The sequence below is a fragment of the Phymastichus coffea genome, unplaced genomic scaffold (genome assembly GCF_024137745.1).
Source record: "Phymastichus coffea isolate CEN01 unplaced genomic scaffold, Cenicafe_Pcof_1.1 PCOF00028, whole genome shotgun sequence".
NCBI classification, from domain to species: Eukaryota; Metazoa; Arthropoda; class Insecta; order Hymenoptera; family Eulophidae; genus Phymastichus; species Phymastichus coffea.
In genome coordinates, this window is record NW_026706839.1 from 804,465 (window position 1) to 827,673 (window position 23,209).

Below are 23,209 nucleotides of genomic sequence, written 5' to 3' on the forward strand. Positions count from 1 at the left end.
AAGAGTGAAGCGTGATGACAGTCGACAATGAGTTTTTCGATTGACTAGAAACACGTCCCCGACGTCTTAGACTAGAGAAACACGTAATTGAGCAAGAGCTGATTATGACTAGTAAGAGACGATCGAAAAGAAATGCCCATCGAGAATGGAAAAATTGAGAGGCTCTCGTAAAATCGCCCGCAATTTGTCCTTTGTTTCTATTCATACAACCTTCAGAGTTTGCGATTATCCGTTTGTCGAACGTACACATTAAAATACACACGCGCACGCACACATACACGCTACAATATTATTACATGATTAAATGACAATTTGTCGATGAGAATTGCGCGAGATACAATAATTGTTCGACGTGCTCCGAGGCGCAGCTTCTTGCGCGTAAACGATGCAAAGCAGTTTTTTTTCCTGAAAATTGAAGTAGACAACACGTATAGAGAGTACGTACAGAGGAATCCGTGTTGGAAAATCTCGGGCGACACGCGTGCGCGTGCGACGACACACGTCGAGGGATGAAGCTGTCCGCGGATCGAATAGCGTCGAGTACGTCTGGTTAGCTGAGCTCGTGCGGAAAGGAGGGTGGGAGGGAGGGAGGGAGGAAGGAAGAAAGCTTGGACAACGGCAAAGGTGTGGAAGGTGCAAATTACTCCATGGTGTCGTACTTGACTTTCTTGATTTTGAAGTAACGCCAGCCGGCATAGCCGGTGATGGTGAGGAGTACGACGGCGGCCAGGGTAGAGCCCACAGCTACCGGGGCAGTTTCGTCGCGGTTCGCCCGAGCGTAGAGCGCCGAGCAGGAGAACTCGCTGGCGAAATCGTTGCTCTTGAACTTGAAAGGCTGAAGCTTCATGGTCCTGTGGTTCGAAGAGCGAGCGCGAGAGTCAAACAGAGCAATCGCTAGAGCGACAGAGACAAGCTATACCTGAGCAGCACGCTGGCGTGGACCTTGCCGTCCGTCAGGGCGATCTCCTGTTCCTCGTCGCAGGCGTACGACTTGCCCACAGGAGTGGGAAACAGCATCGAACTGTGATGCCTTTGCGCGTTGTTCACTCTCACGGTTTTACCTACGGAACGCGGTGCTCGTTTAGGGATAATCACGTTGGATCCATCGATCGCGTCATACTCACTCGGCTGGTCGATGTGCTCGAAGTGCTTGTCGCTCGTGTTGTAGGTCAGCTCGATTTTGTCGACGTACCAGCGTTCGCCTCCGGGGGTCTGAAAGGCAAGAGCGTTTCGGCTCGGCTTACAGTGACGATCAAGCGAACGCACGCAGGCGCGCATTGCTAATTACCTTCGCGAAGGCCCACGACAGTATGAAGGTGTCCCACTTCAAGGACATGACGACGAAGTTCTCGTTGTCGCAGCTGCCGGTGACCGTGGCGCCGTTGGGCACGTAAACGTCGGCTTCCTGCAACGAGAGACGAGCAAAGAATGAGCTACAGTCGCATCGCGAAGCTCGCGCGTACGTGCCTTCTCCTCCCCGAGCTTCGTGCGGTACTTGATGGTGATGAGGGCGTCCACCTGCAGCAGGATGCAGGCCTGTCCGTTGCTGCTGTTCAGTCGGTAGAGCGGCAGCTCGGCGGTGCCGCGACGCGGCGGCGTCGTCGGCTTGACGGTGGTCGGCGGCGCCGCTGCCGCCACCGCCGGCTTCGCAGCCCCGGCCCCGCCGGCGGACTTGGAGGCGGCATTGCTCAGCGACGCCGTCGGCTTCACCTCGTTTGCCACCGGCTGTAACGGTGCGACGAGCGACTCGTCTATAATTGGCCCGCTTTTGATCATAGCGAAGAGCCGACTGCTCTTTAATTGCGTCGGCCACGCGAAACGGAGGAGCGGCGACGCTCGAGCGAGGACGCCTGTTGCGAATGGCTTTCATCGCTGGCAAGATTGGTCGCGAACGAACCGAGCGAACGTAACGCGAGACAGAGAGAAGGAGAGAGGGAGAGAAAGCGGTTTATTTGTCGAGGGGTTGTTGTGCGCGCATATAGCTGACGTCCGTTCGCCCACGCGGGCAGACTGCGCTTACGCGCTCACGTGCTCTGGCCCAACTTGGCGCGCGACCCGCCCGAGGACTTTCACGGCTCGGTCGTAGGACGCGAAGCATGCAGGTGCAGCGATTGCGAGCTCATCGATCGCGACTTTGCACGACGAGTGACGCGCGCGAGCTTACCAGAGGGAACGGACTGTTCTTCGGCAGATCGAAGAAGACCTGAGCGTTGCGCTTGGTGGTAAAGGGCTCGTCGCTGTTGCCACTCGGCTGGGAACTGGGCTCTGCTGCCGCCGGCGCCGCCGCCGCCGCCGCCGGCTCCGTCGCCGTAGTCGGTCCGCTCGTGGTCGAAGAGGTCGTCGTGGTTGTCTTCTGCTGCTGCTGCAGCTGGATGGCCGAGCCGCCCACTGCAAGCCAACGACAACAGTCGCAACGTGAGCCTGAACAGGCCTGTACTTTCCGCGCGTCCATTTGTGCAAAATTGCTCGGAGGGTGACTTACGGGCCAATAACAGCAGACAGCCAAGGCTAGGGAATGCTCGTGGTCGTGCCATGGCTCGTCCTCGTCTTGGCTATCGGTCGGATCCTCGGGCAGAACTGCGCTGGCGTGCAACTGACACGGGCGCAAGCGCCGCTGACTACCCTGCCGCCCTCGCCTCGCCTCATCGATCGATCAATAGCCGTGCACCGTCTCGCGCGTCTGTTCCTGCACGCAGCCTTCTCTGACTCATCACCTACGCCTACCGCGGGAATTCACGGCTGAATTAGCTTTTCCCTCCTCTTTTCATCAACCAACCTTTGGAATAGCGTTCCAACGGATAACTTTAATCTTTTGCGGTATATTTTCCCAGTCTTTGATTCGGAAACTCGAACACGATAGTTATTTTTTCCCATTGCTTATGCATCTTCCATAATGATTTACTAATTACTGCTATTCGTATGCAAAGCAGAAAAGAAGAATGAAGAGAAGAGCTATAAGCGAGTGACGAAAGTGAACGTTGCCAGCGCCATCTGCATAGTTGCAGTATTTCTAGAACGAACAGTTACACGCAGGTGCCTGTCTAGTAGCCTATACTTCGTACATTTGAAGTTTGCGAGCAAAGACGAAAGCTTCTTTAACCTAAACGTCACTTTGTATCCGTTTGATAAGTTGCTTTTATCTTTGATTAGACTTAGCGTCGAGAACACACGCAGTCGCTGCTCCCGTGCGGCAGTGGGACAATTCGAAAAATATCTAACACGCAATTGGCATCTATATCACAAGCAGTCAAACAGACGCGCAGTAGATAGTATAGCATTGTTCCTCCCCCATTCGCACAGTGCCGAATAATTCCCCGTATCGTACACGTCGTGCGTTTTTTCGTACGATCAATTTTAGCTAGTTTTCGAGCGGCTCTTGCCTACACGTACCTACGATGAGAATAAAATATTCAACTTCCACCACGCTTCTGCTTTTGCTTACGGTTGGCTTGGCTGCTGTTGTGTCGGATGGTAAGTAACTTTTGCCTATATCTCTTATTCTCGAAAATGCCACTGCTTTGTTTATAGATTTCTTGCCACAAATACAGCGCTGGCTAGACGTTTCCCGTCTTGGCATTAAGACTGAGGCCAAAAATCGTATTTTATTTGCTTAGCGTCATGCTCATTCGTACATATAGATACTTGCGGAATTCCATTTAGTATTGCGTCAATTTTTTCTCTGCTCTTTCAAGTGTTTTTTTGACTAATATTTTCTTTGAATCCTACAATGTTACAATATTTTTACTAAAATTCTTTGATTGAAACGTTCCTTTAACATCACTGCAGTTAGTAGTTAGATTATGCTGTCACTTTATTTTAGCATTGCGCAATGAATCATCTGCAAGGAGATATAAAAGTTACTCATTTTTTGTCCGATGTTAAGAGAAAAGAGCATATATTTATTGTATATTAATAACATCAAGCTCTTGAAATATCTGATAAAAATTGAAATACACAAATAAATGATAAAAAATTATATCTTTTCAGCTTCTATTATTAAAGCTCCACCAGAACCATTGCTCACTACTACAACTGCAATACCTACGTCAACTACGGTTACATCGGCTCCGACATCACCATCTACTGACCCTACTACCAATTCAACTACTACTACTTCTACTATTACTACTACAGCAGCAGTACCAACCAAACCTACTACTTCATCTACATCATTTGTAATATTTTATTCAAATATTATTAAGAAGCATTTTAGAAATAATAAGTACATAATTTTAATTTTAATTTTAATTTGTTTACTCAGACAACAGCTGGCACAACAACCAAGTCAACAACTACATCCAAATCAGAAACAACGGCTACAATTACCACAAATCCCACTGCTATTCCTTCAGGAGCTTCTACTACAGCTATTGTACCAAACATACCTCCTGGAAGACATTTTGATGGCTTGAGTTTTATGGGTAATAAAACTATACTTTCAGTTGACACATTAAATATTCCATTGAAAGGTTTCACTAATAGAATGTTTTGTCTTGCAGGTGGGATTATCATGACAGCTTGTTTGGTTGGCTTAAGCATTGGTTCCTACAAGTTTTACAAAATTAAAACAGAAAGAAGTTACCGCACTCTCTGAGACTATGCACTGATACAAACAATTTAAGAATCTCAAAGATTACCAAGCACTGCAAAGCGTGTGAACAGCCACAAAAATTATCAGTTTAATTATAATAATATGGTATTTTTTATAATGTTTATAGCATTGACAAAATGCTGAAGTGCTCTTAGTATGTTGACAAAATGTGCATATTTATACAATTGATCTGATCTAATATTAAGTTATAAATTGTAGCTTAGCCACTGCGTCGATATTAACTACTGATTTTGAGAAGAGAATGTAATTTTAAGTTTCATTTATATTCTACGCACATTAACGAAACACTTGTGATCGATTGTTTTCAATAGGTGTCTTTAATATAAACTAGAATTTTGATGCGAGTTACTTTATGCTTTTTGGAGGAGAAATTATATTATTATATTGTATAAATGTATAAAAATGTATGTTGCATTTTTTTAAACGTACGTAATAATAAAGAATTAAATCTAAACTTGCCTAATTAAAAACTATATGAAATAGTTTGAATCAAGTCAAATGGTGCTTGAAACCAAAATCCCTAGGCGATATATGACATGGTCGTAGTTCGGCCAATAAAAAAACAGTATAAGTATAGTAATACGCTGCTAGTAGATAGCAGGGTGAGAGAGCTGGTTCGATACCAATGCGAAAACAGCCCGACACAAATAACATTTTATTAAAAAAAATGATCACATCTCACGTATGTATAATTGTACTTCTCGAAAAAATAATTATTTGTTATTGTACTATTATATTTCTCATAAAAAATAAAAAATATCGTTATCGATAATTCACCTCCTACTTATTCACATAAAAGACATAATTAAGCAAAAATAAATTCACAGAAAAATTGTACCTTCTGTAGTCTAAATTGTACCATCAGTACAGTTCTATAAATTTGTTTCTAAAAGAAATAATAGGACAATTACAAAGCTCTACGCCTGCGCAAAGTGCATTTCCGGATGACATCCTTGTAAGTTGTAACAATTAGTGGTAATTTGCAATTGTCCTATTATTTCTTTTAGAAACAAATTTATAGAATTGTACTGATGGTAAAATTTAGACTACAGAAGGTACAATTTTTCTGTGAATTTATTTTTGCTTAATTATGTCTTTTATGTGAATAAGTAGGAGGTGAATTATCGATAACGATATTTTTTATTTTTTCTAAGAAATATAATGGTACAATAACAAATAATTATTTTTTCGAGAAATATAATTAGACATACGTGAGATGTGATCATTTTTTTTTTTATAAAATGTTATTTGTGTCGAGCTGTTTTTGCATCGGTTGGTCGACAGCTAAAGTCGCGCCGGCGCCGAACGGAATGGGGCGTACACATTGTACAGTGTACACACACACATGCGTGGTGAGACGGCAGACAGAAAGACCTGTCAATCGAGAGGAGCACGTCTATCGTTTTGTGTTCTTTAATTCTCAGGCGGTTCAGGTGATAATCTCCAAAGTGTTTCAGTATTATTTGCAACAAACACGTACGTTATAATATGTGATTATTCATTTTACTCTCTATTTCTTCGTTCATACAGCTATTTTCACTGCATGCAATGTACCAACCGTTCTGCAACGTATTCTATATACATGTATATGCTCGTATTTATTGAACACTGAGCATCATCAATATATTATTCTATTCCGTCCTTTCTTTCAATCGCTTATTAACACAATATTCATCGACTCATTTGATAATTAGATAAGTGGCTCGAGAATTATATTGTTTTTCGGTTTTCAAAGGCTCAACAGCTTAACGAGATTTTTAATTCTAGAGCATTGATCTGAATGCCGTGCAGTCTATACGTGTACGCCTCATACGTACATATATATACAAGTATAAATACCTACGTATATACATGAAATTATGTATCAGGGTGTATAAATTTCTTATATATAATCAAATTTAAAGTATTTAGGTGTCTTTTCTTAAGTCTCTTAACAATATGTGTTTTGTAACTAATGCAGGATAAAGTCTTATGCTTATGCAGTCTAACATTTAATAGAATACTCTGAAATTTAATATAATAATATTTTAGCAGCAAAAATGACCGACTCAAAATATTTTACCACTACAAAAAAGGGAGAAATATTTGAATTAAAATCCGAGCTGAACAATGATAAGAAAGAAAAGAAGAAAGAAGCCGTGAAAAAGGTATTTTATTCTTTTAATCAAATAGTTATATATCAATTCCTAATTGTTGTTTATGATATGTAGGTCATTGCTTCCATGACCGTAGGCAAAGATGTATCTGCACTCTTTCCTGATGTAGTAAATTGTATGCAAACTGATAATTTAGAATTGAAGAAATTGGTTTACCTTTATCTCATGAACTATGCAAAAAGTCAACCAGACATGGCCATTATGGCTGTTAACACATTTGTCAAGGTAATGTATCTTAAGATTTATTTTTGATTGAGCACACTTGTTGGTGCACCCTTCATATATACTACTTATATATTACTAACACATCTGAGAACTCAAGTATCCTGTCTGCTTATTCTATATACTAATAGTTTTATCACATAAGAATGGATATTTCTTGAATTAAAAATTACCAATTTGAAACTAATAGTACTCACTTCCAAGCTAACAACCTCTCTGCTCAAAGGCAAGTTGTAGCAAAGTAATTCAATGGTGCTTATTACTTTATATCCTAATAAATTATATGACTCTACAGCTTGCCTGCTTTCCAATGTGCAGATAAAGCTTGGTAACAAATGAAACGTTCAAGCTGTCTGCATTAGGCTAGTATGTTATGAGGGTTACATATTGAAATGCTGATATTTTAAAGGGCACGTGACTTTCATTGTCACAAATAATGCATTGTATCATTTTCATGATGAAATAAAAATGACTAGTTTACATTAAAAACTGTCAGATTAATTGACACTTCAGCTTATCAACTATTGGAATAAATCTTTTCAATTGTTGAGTATTGCGTTAATGTGTTTACTCAGGGAAGTGTACATAGAGTTGTAATTTATGTAACTGTTATGTGGCTGGGTGCATAGAAGTATAGATAGTCGAGTTTTAGAGGCTTGCCTCGAAAGCTACGTTACTTTGGTATACTTAGACGATCAACGTTCATACGAGATTGTTCGAGAATAGTGCCATTTGAAAAATCAGTGGTTCAGTATGGAAAAGAGCAGAGAATCGCTATAAAATGTAGTTGTGAATGTGCGAGTGAAAAGAAGCAAACAATTATTTGATAAACGTAATTAACAAAAATAATAAATAACAATGGTGACGGTGACCAATGTTGACATTTTTCGTTCTGACACGCAAAAGGAGCTCGCAACGTCTCCGATGCTAAAGGTACCGCATTCATATTTCTATGCTGTCAAGTTGTTAAAGTTGACTATAGATAGCCAAATAGCGCGTGCAGACTTGAATCCCTGGCGTGACCGATTTTTGCGTAGGACTGCGAGGATCCGAACCCGCTGATTCGCGCTTTAGCCGTCCGCACGATGGGCTGCATCCGCGTGGACAAGATCACCGAGTACCTGTGCGAACCGCTGCGCAAGTGCCTGAAGGACGAGGACCCGTACGTGCGCAAGACTGCGGCCGTGTGCGTGGCCAAGCTGTACGACATCAACGCGGGTCTGGTCGAGGACCAGGGCTTCCTGGAGCAGCTCAAGGATCTGCTGTCCGACAGCAATCCCATGGTAAACGAGCCCGGCCGCGCGCCCGCCTATAGCGCTTTTGCTGACGCTCCACTCGTGCAGGTCGTGGCCAACGCCGTGGCGGCCCTGTCGGAGATCAACGAGTGCAGCCCCAGCGGCCAGACCCTCGTCGAGATGAACGCGCAGACCATCAACAAGCTGCTGACCGCACTGAACGAGTGCACCGAGTGGGGCCAGGTCTTCATCCTGGACTCGCTGGCCAACTACTCACCCAAGGACGATCGCGAGGCGCAGAGCATCTGCGAGCGGATCACGCCACGCCTGGCCCACGCCAACGCAGCCGTCGTACTCTCTGCGGTGAAGGTATGTCTCGCGTGCCGCTGGCGATCCGTCCACTCAGAGCCTCTACGCGCGTGCAGGTGCTGATGAAGCTGATGGAGATGCTGCAGTTCGAGTCGGACTTCGTAGGTACGCTGACGAAAAAGTTGGCGCCACCGTTGGTCACGCTGCTCAGCTCTGAGCCCGAGGTGCAGTACGTGGCACTGCGCAACATCAACCTCATCGTACAGAAGCGCCCCGACATCCTCAAGCATGAGATGAAAGTGTTCTTCGTCAAGTACAACGATCCCATTTACGTGAAGCTGGAGAAGCTGGACATTATGATCAGGCTGGCCTCGCAGGCCAACATTGCCCAGGTGCTGTCCGAGCTGAAGGAGTACGCCACTGAAGTGGACGTAGACTTCGTGCGCAAGGCCGTGCGTGCCATCGGGCGCTGCGCAATCAAGGTGGAGCCGTCCGCCGAACGCTGCGTCGCCACTCTGCTCGAGCTCATCCAGACCAAGGTCAACTACGTAGTGCAGGAGGCGATCGTCGTGATCAAGGATATCTTCCGCAAGTATCCCAACAAGTATGAGAGTATCATCTCGACGCTGTGCGAGAACCTGGATACGCTGGACGAGCCCGAGGCGCGCGCCTCCATGATCTGGATAATCGGCGAGTACGCCGAGCGCATCGACAACGCGGACGAGTTGCTGGAGAGCTTCCTGGAGGGCTTCATCGACGAGAATACGCAGGTGCAGCTGCAGCTGCTTACCGCCATTGTCAAGCTGTTCCTGAAGCGGCCCACCGACACGCAGGAACTCGTGCAGCAGGTGCTCAGTCTCGCTACCCAGGACTCGGACAACCCGGACCTACGCGACCGCGGCTTCATTTACTGGCGACTACTCAGCACTGATCCTGCCGCCGCCAAGGAGGTCGTGCTCGCCGAGAAGCCGCTTATCTCCGAAGAAACAGACCTGCTGGAACCCACGCTGCTGGACGAGCTTATCTGTCACATTTCCAGTCTGGCCTCGGTCTACCATAAGCCGCCCACGGCCTTCGTTGAGGGCCGCTCCGCCGGTGCGAGAAAGTCGCTACCAGCCCGCACTGGCTCCAGTGACGATTCGGCGGCGCGGGCGCAGCCACAAGCACAAGTTATCCCGGCTCAGGATTCGCTGATCGGTGACCTCCTCAGCATGGATATCGGTCAGTTCGATGGCTCGCCCAACGAGGAGTAGCCCTAGCTCGTCCCATACTCACTCTTTTCCTTTAACCTAGGCGGTCCGCCGATGGTAACCCCGAGTGCGCCGGCGTCCTCGGGCCTGGATTTGCTAAGCAGCGGTCTTGACGGCATCCTGGGAGCACCGGCAGAGGCCAGCCAGCCAGTCGTGTCCCAGACGACCACCGGCCTCTTGGGAGACATTTTCGGCTTCACGCAAGGCACCACCTCGTATGTGGCGCCTAAAATAAACTGGTTGCCGGCGGACAAAGGCAAGGGTTTCGATATTTGGGGAACATTCTCAAGGAAGTAAGTTTTAGCGCGACTCCTGCCATTGGATCTCCGACTAACGTGCTTGCTTACCAGGGCTGGCCAGATTTACATGGATATGACCTTCACAAACAAAGCCATGCAACCAATGGGTGGCTTTGCCATCCAATTGAATAAAAACAGCTTTGGCTTGACGCCTGCCGCTCCGCTACAAGTACCTGGACCTCTGAATCCGGGCCAGAGCATCGAAGTCAGCTTGACTTTAGCCACCACGGGGGCGATCCAGCGAATGGAGCCGCTTAACAATCTCCAAGTAGCCATCAAAAATAATATTGATGTGTTTTATTTTGCCTGCATAGTGCCGATGAACGTCTACTTCACTGAAGATGGTCAGCTTGATAAAAGGGTTTTCCTTTCGACGTGGAAGGACATTCCTGCTCAAAATGAGGTATATCAATGCACGCTTTTCACGGAATAGAGCCAACAAACCGATCATTAACCGAGTTATCTATATACAGGTGCAGTATACTTTGACTGGTATAATGTTAACAACAGACCAAGTAGTTTCGAAAATGCAACAGAACAACGTCTTCACAATAGCAAAGAGAAATGTAGAAAGACAGGATATGTTGTATCAGTCGTTGAAACTCACAAACAACGTATGGGTACTTGTAGAATTGAAAATTCAACCTGGAAATCCGGATATCCTGGTGAGCCAATATTTTCTTTTCTTAAAACCAGCTCTGAGATTTATTCAATGAAATGGTTATTTGTTTTTCTTTCAGTTATCTCTTAAATCTAGGACTGCAGAAGTCGCAGCAGCGATATTTCAATCGTACAATGCTATTTTATATTCATAAATTTACAATCATTCCAATGATATTCAAGTTTTCTGTATATTTGTTGATGATGACATTATCTAGCGTTGATGCCTGATGCGGAATAAATTTCTAGACTTAAATCCTATTCCATTTTAATGGTTTTTTTTAAATTATAATGTATTATGATTAAGGCATCAAATTCAGATATATATGTATAAAATATACAACTGATTTATTTATAGAATTTAATGTAGTTTATTCCAACTCCTCTATTTATTTAATTTAAAACAAACTAAATTAAATTATAAAAAAAATATAAAGTTAAAGTGTCTTTTTTCCAGTGTATAACATTTTGAACCGAATAGGATAAACTGGTAATAAACTAGACATTTTTCAGTTTCAAAAATTATCAGAATGAAGTATTTTGTTAAATAAAGTTTTATTCAAATGAGTTTATGAACATGGGAACATTAATTGGGAAGAACAGAATAAATAGAAAACTATATTTTAGTTTTTTTATCACATTTTCCATTTTTTATTAAGTGAATGTAAAGATTACTTTAATAAAATTAGCACTGGACCTTCCTCCTAAAGGAACAGCCTTCTGTAAGTCTTGCTTTACCACCAGTTGGTGTGCACAATATCGTATGACATCCATCACACTCCACTGGCCTCTGAGCATGCGAAAAAATAGTCTTGATTGCATAGCAACCTGGACATTTGACATCCATAAAGTAGCTGTTGGGCTTTTGAACCAGCCTTTTCAGCTTGTGTTTCCTTTTCTCCTCAGCAGGAGATGGATGCAAGAAATCTTTTGCTAAGGGCATTCTGTAACATATAGAAATATATCTTTGTTTATGATGAATGCTACTTTTTTCGTTGTTCAATCTCGGAATCAAATTTAGTATTTCACCATATCCAAAACTACTGTTGCATACAGAAATGAAACAAATGACAATAGTAAACACAACTAATTTGCAAATTTAGGCTTTATTAATGAAATTAATTTAATATGAAGATCTTGTGCAGCAACTAATTGTGTTATATTTAAAAGATGTAATGCCTAAAAACAGAAATGATCGAAAAATCATAAATATTGTAGAGCAGACGTTCTAGTCTAGAAAATAAGGTTAGAAACTCCTATACTGACAACGGTTGACTTTTAATATTTCTACGACATCTCTGTGAAAAAATTTGGCAACTCCTACCTTAAATTATAATAATTTCATCCAAATAATGTAGAAACGTTCTTTAATTATAATATTTTATTAAATGTCCCAAAGTATCACCGAAACCATTGATTCCATGCAACGGAAGGGCTGTTGATACAAGTGCTTAAGCAGAGGACGGTCAAGGATTACAATAATTTTGGATATTTTGAAGCATAAAGATATTTTATAGGTCGATACTTACGTGTTGGACACTCTAATTTTTATAAATTTAATAAATTTTAACACGAGCCACGTGTTTCTTTATCGAAGCAAAGACATGGAAAGGAAATGGGTGAAGCTTGTGATTGAAAACAAGAGGGCGTGCATGTCGTCTGGCGATTTTTCCTTATGTACCAACTTGGCCAATAACGTTTAACGTTTCGTTTTAATGGCTGTGGGTATCTGACGACTCCGATGCGCCACAATTCAACAATTTGGCCAATGGCCATAACTTGCAAATTAAACACGGGTAGCGCTGAACGCGGGTAAAAATCCAAGATTTCAATTTTCAATTATAAAAAAAGAATACAGTTACAATACCGTTACAAATCGTGTCAGGTAGTGACACTATGTAAATTAATAATCTACAATTGATTATTTAAGATAGAGCTTATGCACATATAATCAAAGTAGAGGAAATAATAGGAGTTCATCTAGATATCATTGTTGCTTTCATATTTATTTTACGAGGTTAAAAATTGTAAACGGGCAACGATTTGTTATAAAATTGACAGATATGCATTCCCGTTATGGCACTCGATTTAAAATGATGGGAAGCAAGAGAAAATGCTAAGGTATTTTATATTCATTGTGTGTGTGTGTATGTGTATATATAGCCATTTATACAAGAATATTTGTACAGTTTTTAAAGGAGACACACGGTAATTAGCGTCGGACCGATCGTTCTTAACCCGTTTTAGTTATAATAATAACATAACACAACTTATTCATCGTCACTTTAGTCAACTGCTATGTAAGATTTAAGCATTTTCATGTTATAAAATCTGAAGAAGCTGAACGATCAGGAGCTAGTCATTCTTCTCCGTTTATCTAATTTATAGTTGACAATAAGTAAAATGTATAATGCAAATCTAGCAATAATAACAATCCTATTATTGATATATCAAGGATATACATAGCTTATATGTTTATAGTTTTGCGTGATTCTTAATAATTACTAGTACGCAATCGATGGAAAGTAGGTTTACAAGAAAACTGTAACGCTTCCATAAATTATGTAATCACTTGTCAAAAAGGCAAAATTGAACAACCTTTATAAAAATGAGAACAAGTTTTGTGACTATCGCTCGTAGTAGCAAAAAATTACATGGCTTTCAATTCCACAATTAATTCACAATAAATATCAATCAGAACACGACAATCACATAATCTTTAATAAATTTTAATTAATAAAAATTATAACATTAACGCAATTTTACTGTTCATGACGTTTACGATTACACTATACAAAAGTATTTCACATATCGGGATAATTATCCTATCAGTCACTTGTTGAATTTCGTATAAAGATAATAAATCGAAATCGAGGCACTACTGCAAGCACGCTTGGACCTTTTCGATCCATTCTTGTGCAGTCGCGGCGTCACCTGCACAGAAGTTGTACGTTCGTCGGTTTGTACGAAGCTGAAACATTGAATCTTTTTAATAAGGAGGTTGCAAAGCTTTGAGTGTCATTTTCAACTCAATACTCACGTCAAAGAAGGACTTGTCATCAGTTTTCTTTCCGGGTGCCTGTACAGGAGCTGCTGGTGTTACCGATACAACTTCAGCGAGATCTAAAAATATTATGTGATAAATAATAATTAGAAAATGAAATGGTTTTTTCAGGTTAATGGGTAGTTTGAAATTACCTATGTAACCTTTACAGTTGGAATCTTCCATAGCATCATAATATCTCAATTGATGTTTTATCGAATCTAAAACAAACCAACGTTGTTTCCATCCTTTTAGTAGAGCTCCTCTTTTGTACAAGTAACCTTCATGAGTTCTATTTTCAGCTACGTTACTTGAAAATTGTTCATAATATTGTTGTGATGAAGTTTGTATTGTAGTGACGCCTAAAATTGATATCATACAATGAAAACATTGTTCTCGCATTTAAATTTCACATACGTTGTACTTACTGGAATTAACGCTTCCATTATCACCGACACTTCGAGTAAGCGTATAATTTTGTATATTATCTGAGCCAGTCGTTTTATACTTTGTGCAGTTTTTAGATATAGAATCAGCACATTTGTCATGGCACACGTGCCCGCAATCGACACACCTTAAACCACCTTTCACCGGTCCCCATAATACGCCAGAGCACGCATCGCAATGCTGCGGTGTAGCTGTTGTCGTGAGCTTTTCAAATCGATGAGGGTGAACATACACAGAGCTTTCGTTTCCTGTTGTGCTACCTCCAGCAAGCTTTCCTTTTAACAATAACTCTAACGTAGATCGTTTGTGAATCAGTCGACCATGGTGTCTTACGAGATCCGTACTAAACGATGCGTGTCTCTGTAAAGATAACGGCAATAGTTGTACCGGCTGAGAGCTCTTCAATCGTCAATTTCACGGTATACTTACGGTAAGTGAATCAGTATTGGGCAACTCTAATTTGTCCCATAACACTTTCCATTTCTGCGGCAAATGTCCAAGCTCGGTTTCGAGTTTGTGAATTTCTTCCAATAAGTGCGTAAATTGATCGGGAACCATCGAGCAAACACTGTTGTATCCCTGTGTGACGACTTTTCGATTACTTTTAACAATGCCGTCTGCAGCTTCAGCTTCTTCCTCCTGTTGAGAATCTTGCTGAATGATTTCCAGGTCGTAAGCGGGTCCATGAGCCAGCTCTTCTTCCAGATAGTAACTCCATATATCGAGACTTGGCAAATGGGATACTGGTCGAAGAACTGGATTATCTGTATTCGGCGTGTACATGAAATTGTAATATAACGGCGATCTCGCATGTTGCTTTTCGATGTAATCGAAGACGCTTTGGCCTAGATTCGATCCAGTGTTGGTGCCAGCTAGTCTGCCTCCGGGATACACAGTCTCATCATCGCTTCCGGTATCCACGCCTATAATTATATTTACAGACACTAAAAAAAGCAAGCTTTTAGTAGGCAGTTATGAGTAAAATTATTTACTTTTATGGTGGCTTGTCAATGATCCTCTTTTATCTTCAACGGCCGTGATTCCACACTCGACTCTGTCGAATTCACAGTCGAGGAGGAAAGTTCGGAATCTACAGGAAACTGAATGATAAGCCAGAAATTTCAGATAATAGTCGTTAAATTCAAAGGCTAGTGGAAACTGCCGTTGAATTTGATGCACAATATCAAGAAACTGCAAGAACGTTGGTGTGAAATTTGTGGTTTGTGAATTAACGGCAAGATTGCTACGATGACCGAATCGGTGACCAAAACCAAGCCACTCTTTTTCTATGAGAGTTCGAAAACCTTCGATGGTTCGGTAATGTGGGTCCAAGCATACTTGAGCGATAGAGCAAACAGTGGCAGTGGTGTCCCAACCGTCTTCTAGGCAAACCGCTACTGAAGAGCCTTGCAAGTCCATCAAATCTATAACAGCTCCAGCAAGTTGCATGAGACTCTGTAGCTGTTGTAGCCATTCTGAACTTTCTATGAGTCTGTAAAGAAATAAAAACACGATTATTAATAACCTTGAAATGAATTATTTCATCTTCATGCCCATATACGTACTTATAAAAGCTAGCGTCAGGTTCTAAATTTGTAGAACTGGGGACACAAGCTCTAACAAGTTTTTTAAAAGCAGCTTTTGTGTGCCTTACGTCGTAAAATTCTACTGGTATATAATCAGTTTTGGGTGTAGATTCAGCTTTAACTCCCTTTTGAAAAAAATAACGATTTTGTTTTTTATATTTGACTTTAAAAGAAAGGCATTTACCAAATTAGTCTAACCTTCATGTGTGCTTTTTCGCCAAGTATATAAAGTGCAGCTCGTTGGAAAGTATGAACACACTCTGTTCCGCTGTCTGAGTCAGCCGAATGTCTCACCGTTCCTCTTTGGTTTGTCGAAGCCAAGGATGCTTGAGAACTTTGTCTTTTATCTTTTAAAGATCCCCATCTACCAAAATTTTTCGGTCCTTTACCGCCGGATGAACTGTGAGTGAAAAAGAAAGTGATAAAGCATGTAATTAGTCGTTTAAGCTAAGACTACGGATAAAGTTCAAACAAAAATTCAAATCACCCTAAAGTGCCTATGGCCTTGTTGAATGGATTTCTTCGCGATTGTTCCGGAGTAGCATTCCTATCCTCGGCTGCCAAGAGAAGAGAGTCTATGCTCAATGAGCTGTCTGACATACCCCAAGCTGAAGCTTGGCGTAAAATTGATACCGGAGTCGACGCAACAAGAGCTGCTATGTACTTTTCTTGTTCCAAAGTCGAGGTGCTTTCTGACGAGCTCACTGAAATAATTCAGTGATAATTAAAAGAATGTGTCAACGATTACTTGATATTTCTAAAAACATTGAGAATACCTTTTAAATTTCCACCGGGAGTCGGGTGAGCTTTGAGCATGCCCATGACACTCTTGCCGTGATAACCGGCACCTCTGATAAGTAAAGCTTTGGTGCGCGGGTGACGCCAAGTGACGATGGGCACTCGATTATGCCTGTACAATCTACAAAACCTACGGATGCTTTCGTCGGATACGGAGGTAGGAACTATAAATAGCGCGGGATAGCTTCTGCATATCATGTAGGCACAGTTGACCGAAGTCAAGCGGAATGGCTCGTTGCGCAGATTGTTTTGCGGGCCATTTGAGCACAGGCCAAGTCGATACCAATCTCTCACGTAACTTCGCTCTGATAATCGCTCTAAAGTCTTGGCATCTGTTACGGGAGGAACTACGATACCTGGCATTTCGAATTCGTCGACTAAAGCAAATGAATAGCGTTAATAATTACAGACACATTGCGTAAGCGCGTTCAATTACGTGAACTTACTGCTTAAATCATCGTCGTGACTTAAATCATGGTTTTCCGTGATGGGCAGACTCATTCGACCAGGGGATGTCATATATTTATTACTACTAGTGAGATTCATGTTTGGCAAAACATATTTCTGCCTCTTTGACGACTGTTTGGGCTTGAAACCTGCTTTCCTTGCTGTCTTCAGAAGAGTTTTCTTGGCGAAGCCCCTTCGAAAAATAAAAAGAAATAATAGAAATACAATCTTGCCCACGAAAATAAACAGTTAAATAAGCTGTTGCTCACTTTAGAGTTGCATGCTTTTCTTTGCTCTTATTGTGCGTTGTTGGAGCGACCAACACTTGTCCACTGAAGGCAAAATGATGAAAAATATGGGGAGGATTTCGAGCCTTGTGAACGAGCTTTCGCAGTGTTTCCACATTCTCAGGAGTGACTTCCTCGTCAAATGCTAGCTTAATCAATTGGAAAGTGCACGATCGTAACTGTAATCCTTCTTGATGGCATTGATCGAGATGGGCCAAATGTTGTACGGGCACTCGTTTTTCTTTTGTGAGAGAAGTTACTGGGAACGCTCGAACTACCATTTGTTCACAGGCTACAAAGCAATGATAAAAAAAAGATTATACAGGTTACACGCCTAGGTCTCGACGTTAAATGAAATGTTATTAACCAAAAGGGTCGCAGGGAATTCCTTTAAAGACAATCCTATAATTTGTAAGGAAAATCGCTCCTTCCGCAGGCAAGAAAGGTGGCGTTTTCGGAAGACTGGTCGAACCTTCCTCTCGGCCATCAGGTAAAAGATAGACGCGCAGTCCCTCCATAATAACCTCCTCTCCAGGCAGCATGTTAGGGGTTAATATCTTAGGCTGAACAAAGCGATAGACAGTTTTTGGCAATGTTTCAATTCTGAACAACTATAGAGGTAGACGTATCACCTTCTGGATAGGAGGTAAGCGTTTACTCTCCCTGTGAACCGCCTCAAGAGTTTCGATGTGCATGTGCACGAGACCAGGTACCATTTGGTGAAGGCACCTGACGTGCTCCGTGCTAACACCTCCCTCGGTACACACGCGATCGACGAATCGTGACACCATCCTTATCACTGCGCTGCCCAGCTCTCCGGGATCAGTTTCCTCGAAGCCCGACTCTGCGTCACCGCTGTCGCTTGCAACGCTGCAATTTCCAATACTCTCGTCAGCTTCAAGAACGTCCTTCAAAAACCCATTCCCGAGGAATTCGTCGTAATTGTTAAAGGACATCGAGTTACTCATTAACGATTGAAAATTGCCGAGGATGATTTCATGCATATACATCAGCAATTTGATTGAAGCAAGCGAGACTTGAATCATCGCTATAAATAAATTGTATAGTTTCTCAATTATTCAAGGCAATTTCACGCTTGAGAGATTGCACTCGACGCGAGCAGCAAGGAAAGCGCAATGCGAACGGATAATTTCTTCGAAAGCACAGTCAGCGCATTCGAGCGATAATAATACTAATAATATCGGTCCCGCGACGATGATTTAATTGAACGCTTCGCATCTGCTTCCACAATAAACTCGATGTTTACGAACGATCGAGTTACTTGCAAAGAACAATGAAAACGAGAAAGTGAGACCTGTTCGTGATGCTGTTGCTTGCGCGCTCATCGTCGAAGATGTGGTCCTGACGATGAGTCTTAGCTCCGATATCCAATGGCACAAGAAGGTTGACCATTCTGTTGGCGTAATGAATGGCTTGACTGTAGAGCGTGCTCTCTTCGCTTGCTATCATCTCGCGCTGCTTCTCCGGGCTAATGCTCGAGGCTATCCTCATCTGCTCCGCGGCGATCTCCAGGGCGGACGGTTCCTGACCCCGGTATATTAGCGTCCGGTCTCGCATGTAGTCCTTGTTATCTCGCGGACTCGTCGGGCTCATTCCGTCGTTGAATCGCGACAAGCTGTTCTCACCAGGCACGTACAGACGTTTGATGTCCTTCTGCACGTCCAAGTAGAAGGCATCCTCCCAGAATTGTTGATTCTGCCAGACTGCGTGCTCCTGCAACATTGTGCCAAATCGCTTAAATGACACCTGTACTGTCAGTATGAATATTGCATTTTTTAAACGCAAGCGTGATACCGTTAGATAGAGATAATTTCACTCACTTACGCCAAAGTCAACAGTACAATAACTGTTTGATATTAATGTATTTTTATCGTACCGCGCCAAACTTGCCAACAAAAGTAATCGTTCTCCGCAGTAATTATTTTCTACCTAATCGAAGAAAAGTGTTTTACTTACCTGAATACATGTGTAAGCGAATTGAATAACGCCGGTGCAGAGCTTTCTACAGAAGGCCGAAGCCAAGGGTAGCAGTGCGAAGGCGACTCCGTGTTCGTCCATTGTCGAGTCATCCTGAAGTGCACAATTCATCAACCTCACCACGAGGTCAAACTGCTGATGCTCGAGCATCGCCTTATTGCCCACAACATGTTGCGACAATTCGTTGCACAAGGCCAATCGTGCGGCTTTGCTTTTGAGGGCTCGTAGCACCGCCGGAAAAGTCTTGCGAGCGTCCGAGATTTTGTTCTCGAAGATGCAGTTGACGCAGGCACGCAGTACCTCTAATCGACGAGCGGAATTGCTGACCAAATGCCTCGTATCATGCACCATCGATATGTGCGGTCCCGACGGTACGATTCGCGGTTGAATCGGCCTTAACGACGACAATCTGTTGAACATGCGACCAATTAAGTAGCACAATCATTTTTCTTTCAGCCACGAAACTGTAACGAATCATACCTGACTTTGAGATTACTCTTCGCAAGACCTTCGTCGATGATTGCTTGAACTGTTTCAGCATTGATTCGCGGTAAAAGGGGCTGATGGATTCTTGCGAATGCTCCCTCGGGAGGCTTTAAAATTTTTTGAACGTACGGTTGCGGATTCGGGTTCTCGTTGGTGTACAACTGTTGCGCTAGCTCTTGAATGTGACTTAATATTAACCCTGTTACGAAAGTAAACGTGACAAACAATTAGTTAAACAAACAAAGAAAATAGAACTGTGCGTAAAAAATGAGCTCCTGAGCTTGAAATCAAAAACTCACTATGATCCTGTAGTTCTTGCTTCAATTGGTCGCTTAAATTACTGTACAATTCGTCCCAAACATCACAAGATCGCCACGGCGGTCCTCGCTCAGCAACAAAAGACGTGAAAAACATGCAATCTAATACTCGCGTTGAAAAATCACAATCCGTCAAGTTACGTTCTCCGAGGAAAGCCGCTTTGTGAAATGCTATCACGGGCTTCGGATGAATGCGAATAAGTGTGAGGCAACTTCGATAGCCCTGCAGCAATTGGGCAAACGTTCTCATGAAAACTGCTCGGAGTTCCTTGTCGAGCATTGGTGGATGAGGCGCTCGGGTGGCCAGCGGCGGAAACGCATAATCCGCGCAACTCAGTTCCGGTTGCAAAACTAGAGACAAGGCATCTTGAGTCTGTGATAGAAGCGGTTCCGGTAGTAAAGGTAGGGACACTCCATCCGGTACTATTATTGAACCACCATCCAAATCCGCCACGATGACGTCCATCTGCAACAATTTCGATACACATTTAAATGAATAATTGCTTAAATAATTAATTTTATAAAGTAATTCGTCAATGATAGACTCACGAGTTCGGCTACTTCCGATTTTAGAGAGCTATGCACCCCCATTATAAACGGGGTAGGTGTGCTTAATATTTCGACTAAAGCTGCAGGCAAAAGTGGAATGTACACATGATTGTAACGAAATGGATACATTAGTGCAGTGAGAGCTCTACATCCTTCTGTTAGTCTTGAATAGCTAGCTGAATGGAATAAAATTTTGTGCTCTGTCATAACAGCACAAAACAATACCAACACATTGCGGATACCTGAGAAAGCACAAGTGATAATTTATGCTATTATTGTAATTCACTTTTATGATAAATTAATATTTACCTAACTGTTGAAATAATAAATTTACACTTGTATGGGTAATTGGAAGAGAAGGGCTAATAGGTGGTTGCAATGCTTGGCGATCACCAGCACCAATGCTAAATCGAACTTGAGGTCCACCAGCTGGTGGCACTTGTATGCATCCTAAAATGTTGCCAACAAGGGTTTCCAGTGGTATGCCAAGGTTTTCAACATAAACAGTGTAAATAATTCCAAGGCAATTCTACAATTTGGAATGAGAAAACTATGAAAATCTTAAACTAAATGATCAGAAATGAGTAAATTTCTGGTACTTACACGAAAGGTCTCTATATAATCCAGTCTTGACACTAGTACTAAACATTTTGGTGCATACATAATGCTATGATGAGCAATAGTAGGTAAGCTTTTGACTAAAGTTCGACTATCTCCATCTACTGGTTCCTCTTCTTCGTCCACTGGTTTGCTTGGTGTTATGGATACTGTCTCATTGAAGCACATGCAAGCACAATAATGGCGGTTTGCATCTATATCGGTCAATATAGACACAAAGAACCTTGGTTCTTGCCTTTCTGTGGACAGTGCCCATCCTTGTGGTTGACAAAACTGTAACAAATTTTAGCCACATTGCACAACTGAACTAGCTATGTAAATAGCAACAATGTCAATATAAAACTGACCCATTCTATCCCTTCGATAAATGGAGTGTCAGGCCAATCTTTTTCAGGGAACCTTTGTATAACAATGCCACTACTGGTGCCACTTCCTGAGTAAAAATAATAAAATAGTTTTATATGATAGTTGTTTTATATGTTATTTGAAGGGTGTAAAAGGCGATAGGAACAAGATGGAGCACAGTAAGTAAAGATGACTTACTCTCTTTTTCATGATGGTAGCCCACGATGACAAAGTAATCTGCCAACCGAGACATCTCGGTATACTCGTGGGCCTGAGAGGGAGCGGTTGAGCTCAACATCCCTCATAGGGTACCGAGCCTTAGGTCTCATGAGCCTGCGACTCAAATGTGCAAGCCTTATTTCCGCTTTGCGGACTGTTGATTGATCAACTGGACAGATCAGTAGATGTCAACGAATCCTTGTCCTCCTGCTTTTGACGTAGCCGCCACAAGTCTCAACAGTACAACGATGAAAAATCAGCTGTAACATGATGTTGTGCGCGAATCAACAGCAGCAGTAGCAACATCCTCGATGAGCAATCGACATTCGAGGAATGCAAATGCAGGCAGCCCCCGGTAGGCAACGTGAGTGGCGCAGGTGCCTGCAGCTACCGCGAGTCGCGGAAGAGCGATCCTTTGTTCCTGCAGCTCACAACAATCGCGATCACAGCTTTTATTTACAAATAATGTTCGCGCCAACAGCCACACCCCGATCCCTATGCCTCAGATCCATAACCTGCCACACGCAGCAGCCGCAGTTGATGACGACGATTGGGGTTGTTGATCTTTGGTCCACGACGTGTGTTTGCGCGCTCCAGACAGCTTCACTACTCGACGTCAACGCGCACACAACAAATGTACAGCACAACTTGTTCTCGCCTGATGACCACTCGTTTATGCGCTGCTCGCTGCCGCGCCGCGACTCGCTGCTCCGCTGTCCAACTGACATGCGAAAAAACGAAAAACCGCACTATACGCTGCACCAGTGCACGGGAGAGAGCGAGTGCACATATGCACGGCCACAGCAAGTGGATCACGGATCTTTCTTTTCTGCTGCTCCCGTCTCTCTCGCTCTCACTTTGTTAGATATGTATAGCTATTTGTTGGTGCTGTCTGCAGCTCGTCATTCGCAAGCCGATTCCACAATCGCTTATGCTGTGGTAGGAACTTACGTCGCCAGTGCGCAAACGTCGCGACCTACAGTTCGAATTTTGGATGAAGGAATTGTTCACCTATAACTATTTTCGTGTTTGGGTTCAAGCGAGACTATTAATAGAACTTCGTACTTGAGGCATGACTTAGCCAGTTAATGTGCTGGATTTTTTATAGAAAGCATTTTTGAAGATACCAGAGTCGTTTTATCCACACGATGTCGAATAAAGTAGCGCTCGATAAGACAACGAATATGATAATGACAAATGCGAGCATAATGCCAACTTTTCCGGAATACGAATGTGTGTGAATCATCGCGTGCGCGTATTTGAATTACATTGGTGATTAATTCAATCACCGTATAGAGCAATGGATTTTCCAAAATGGAAGTGGGA

General features: G+C 42.7%; 4 protein-coding genes across 6 annotated transcripts; 2 read left to right on the forward strand and 2 right to left on the reverse strand.

Annotated features, from left to right (window-relative positions):
* Positions 1–571: 571 nt before the first annotated feature.
* On the reverse strand, positions 572–2,683 carry LOC131675684 (uncharacterized). The gene is made up of 7 exons (XM_058954761.1): positions 2,483–2,683; positions 2,165–2,388; positions 1,468–1,725; positions 1,289–1,405; positions 1,125–1,212; positions 920–1,061; positions 572–851 (listed from the first exon to the last, which is right to left on the reverse strand). Exons 1-7 carry the CDS (start codon positions 2,532–2,534, stop codon positions 641–643), a joined length of 1,092 nt encoding a protein of 363 aa, XP_058810744.1. The 5' UTR covers positions 2,535–2,683; the 3' UTR covers positions 572–640.
* Positions 2,684–3,059: 376 nt separating this feature from the next.
* On the forward strand, positions 3,060–5,342 carry LOC131675685 (salivary glue protein Sgs-3-like). The gene is made up of 4 exons (XM_058954762.1): positions 3,060–3,471; positions 3,988–4,175; positions 4,262–4,421; positions 4,500–5,342. The coding sequence occupies exons 1-4, from the start codon at positions 3,396–3,398 to the stop codon at positions 4,592–4,594; spliced, it is 519 nt and encodes a 172-aa protein (XP_058810745.1). The 5' UTR covers positions 3,060–3,395; the 3' UTR covers positions 4,595–5,342.
* Positions 5,343–5,956: 614 nt separating this feature from the next.
* LOC131662962 (AP-1 complex subunit beta-1) lies at positions 5,957–11,086 on the forward strand. 3 transcript variants are annotated; one of them, XM_058932981.1, is made up of 11 exons: positions 5,957–6,088; positions 6,644–6,759; positions 6,823–6,993; positions 7,897–7,923; positions 8,028–8,273; positions 8,334–8,594; positions 8,651–9,755; positions 9,828–10,077; positions 10,135–10,486; positions 10,557–10,748; positions 10,824–11,086. In XM_058932981.1, the coding sequence occupies exons 2-11, from the start codon at positions 6,652–6,654 to the stop codon at positions 10,896–10,898; spliced, it is 2,787 nt and encodes a 928-aa protein (XP_058788964.1). In that variant the 5' UTR covers positions 5,957–6,088; positions 6,644–6,651; the 3' UTR covers positions 10,899–11,086. The 3 variants fall into 3 exon arrangements, with proteins under 3 accessions (XP_058788964.1, XP_058788966.1, XP_058788965.1); XM_058932982.1 differs by having other exon boundaries at positions 5,977–6,088; positions 6,647–6,759; XM_058932983.1 differs by lacking the exon at positions 7,897–7,923.
* Positions 11,087–12,741: 1,655 nt separating this feature from the next.
* On the reverse strand, positions 12,742–22,896 carry LOC131662767 (myotubularin-related protein 13). Its single transcript, XM_058932675.1, has 23 exons — positions 21,863–22,896; positions 21,667–21,752; positions 21,305–21,592; positions 21,011–21,230; positions 20,702–20,943; positions 20,135–20,618; positions 19,830–20,034; positions 19,329–19,758; positions 18,667–19,085; positions 17,984–18,221; positions 17,719–17,914; positions 17,334–17,643; positions 17,064–17,257; positions 16,596–16,994; positions 16,307–16,523; positions 16,018–16,219; positions 15,799–15,944; positions 15,226–15,725; positions 14,663–15,156; positions 14,215–14,593; positions 13,942–14,148; positions 13,784–13,866; positions 12,742–13,714 (listed from the first exon to the last, which is right to left on the reverse strand). Exons 1-23 carry the CDS (start codon positions 21,960–21,962, stop codon positions 13,622–13,624), a joined length of 6,132 nt encoding a protein of 2,043 aa, XP_058788658.1. The 5' UTR covers positions 21,963–22,896; the 3' UTR covers positions 12,742–13,621.
* Between the last annotated feature and the right edge of the window lie 313 nt (positions 22,897–23,209).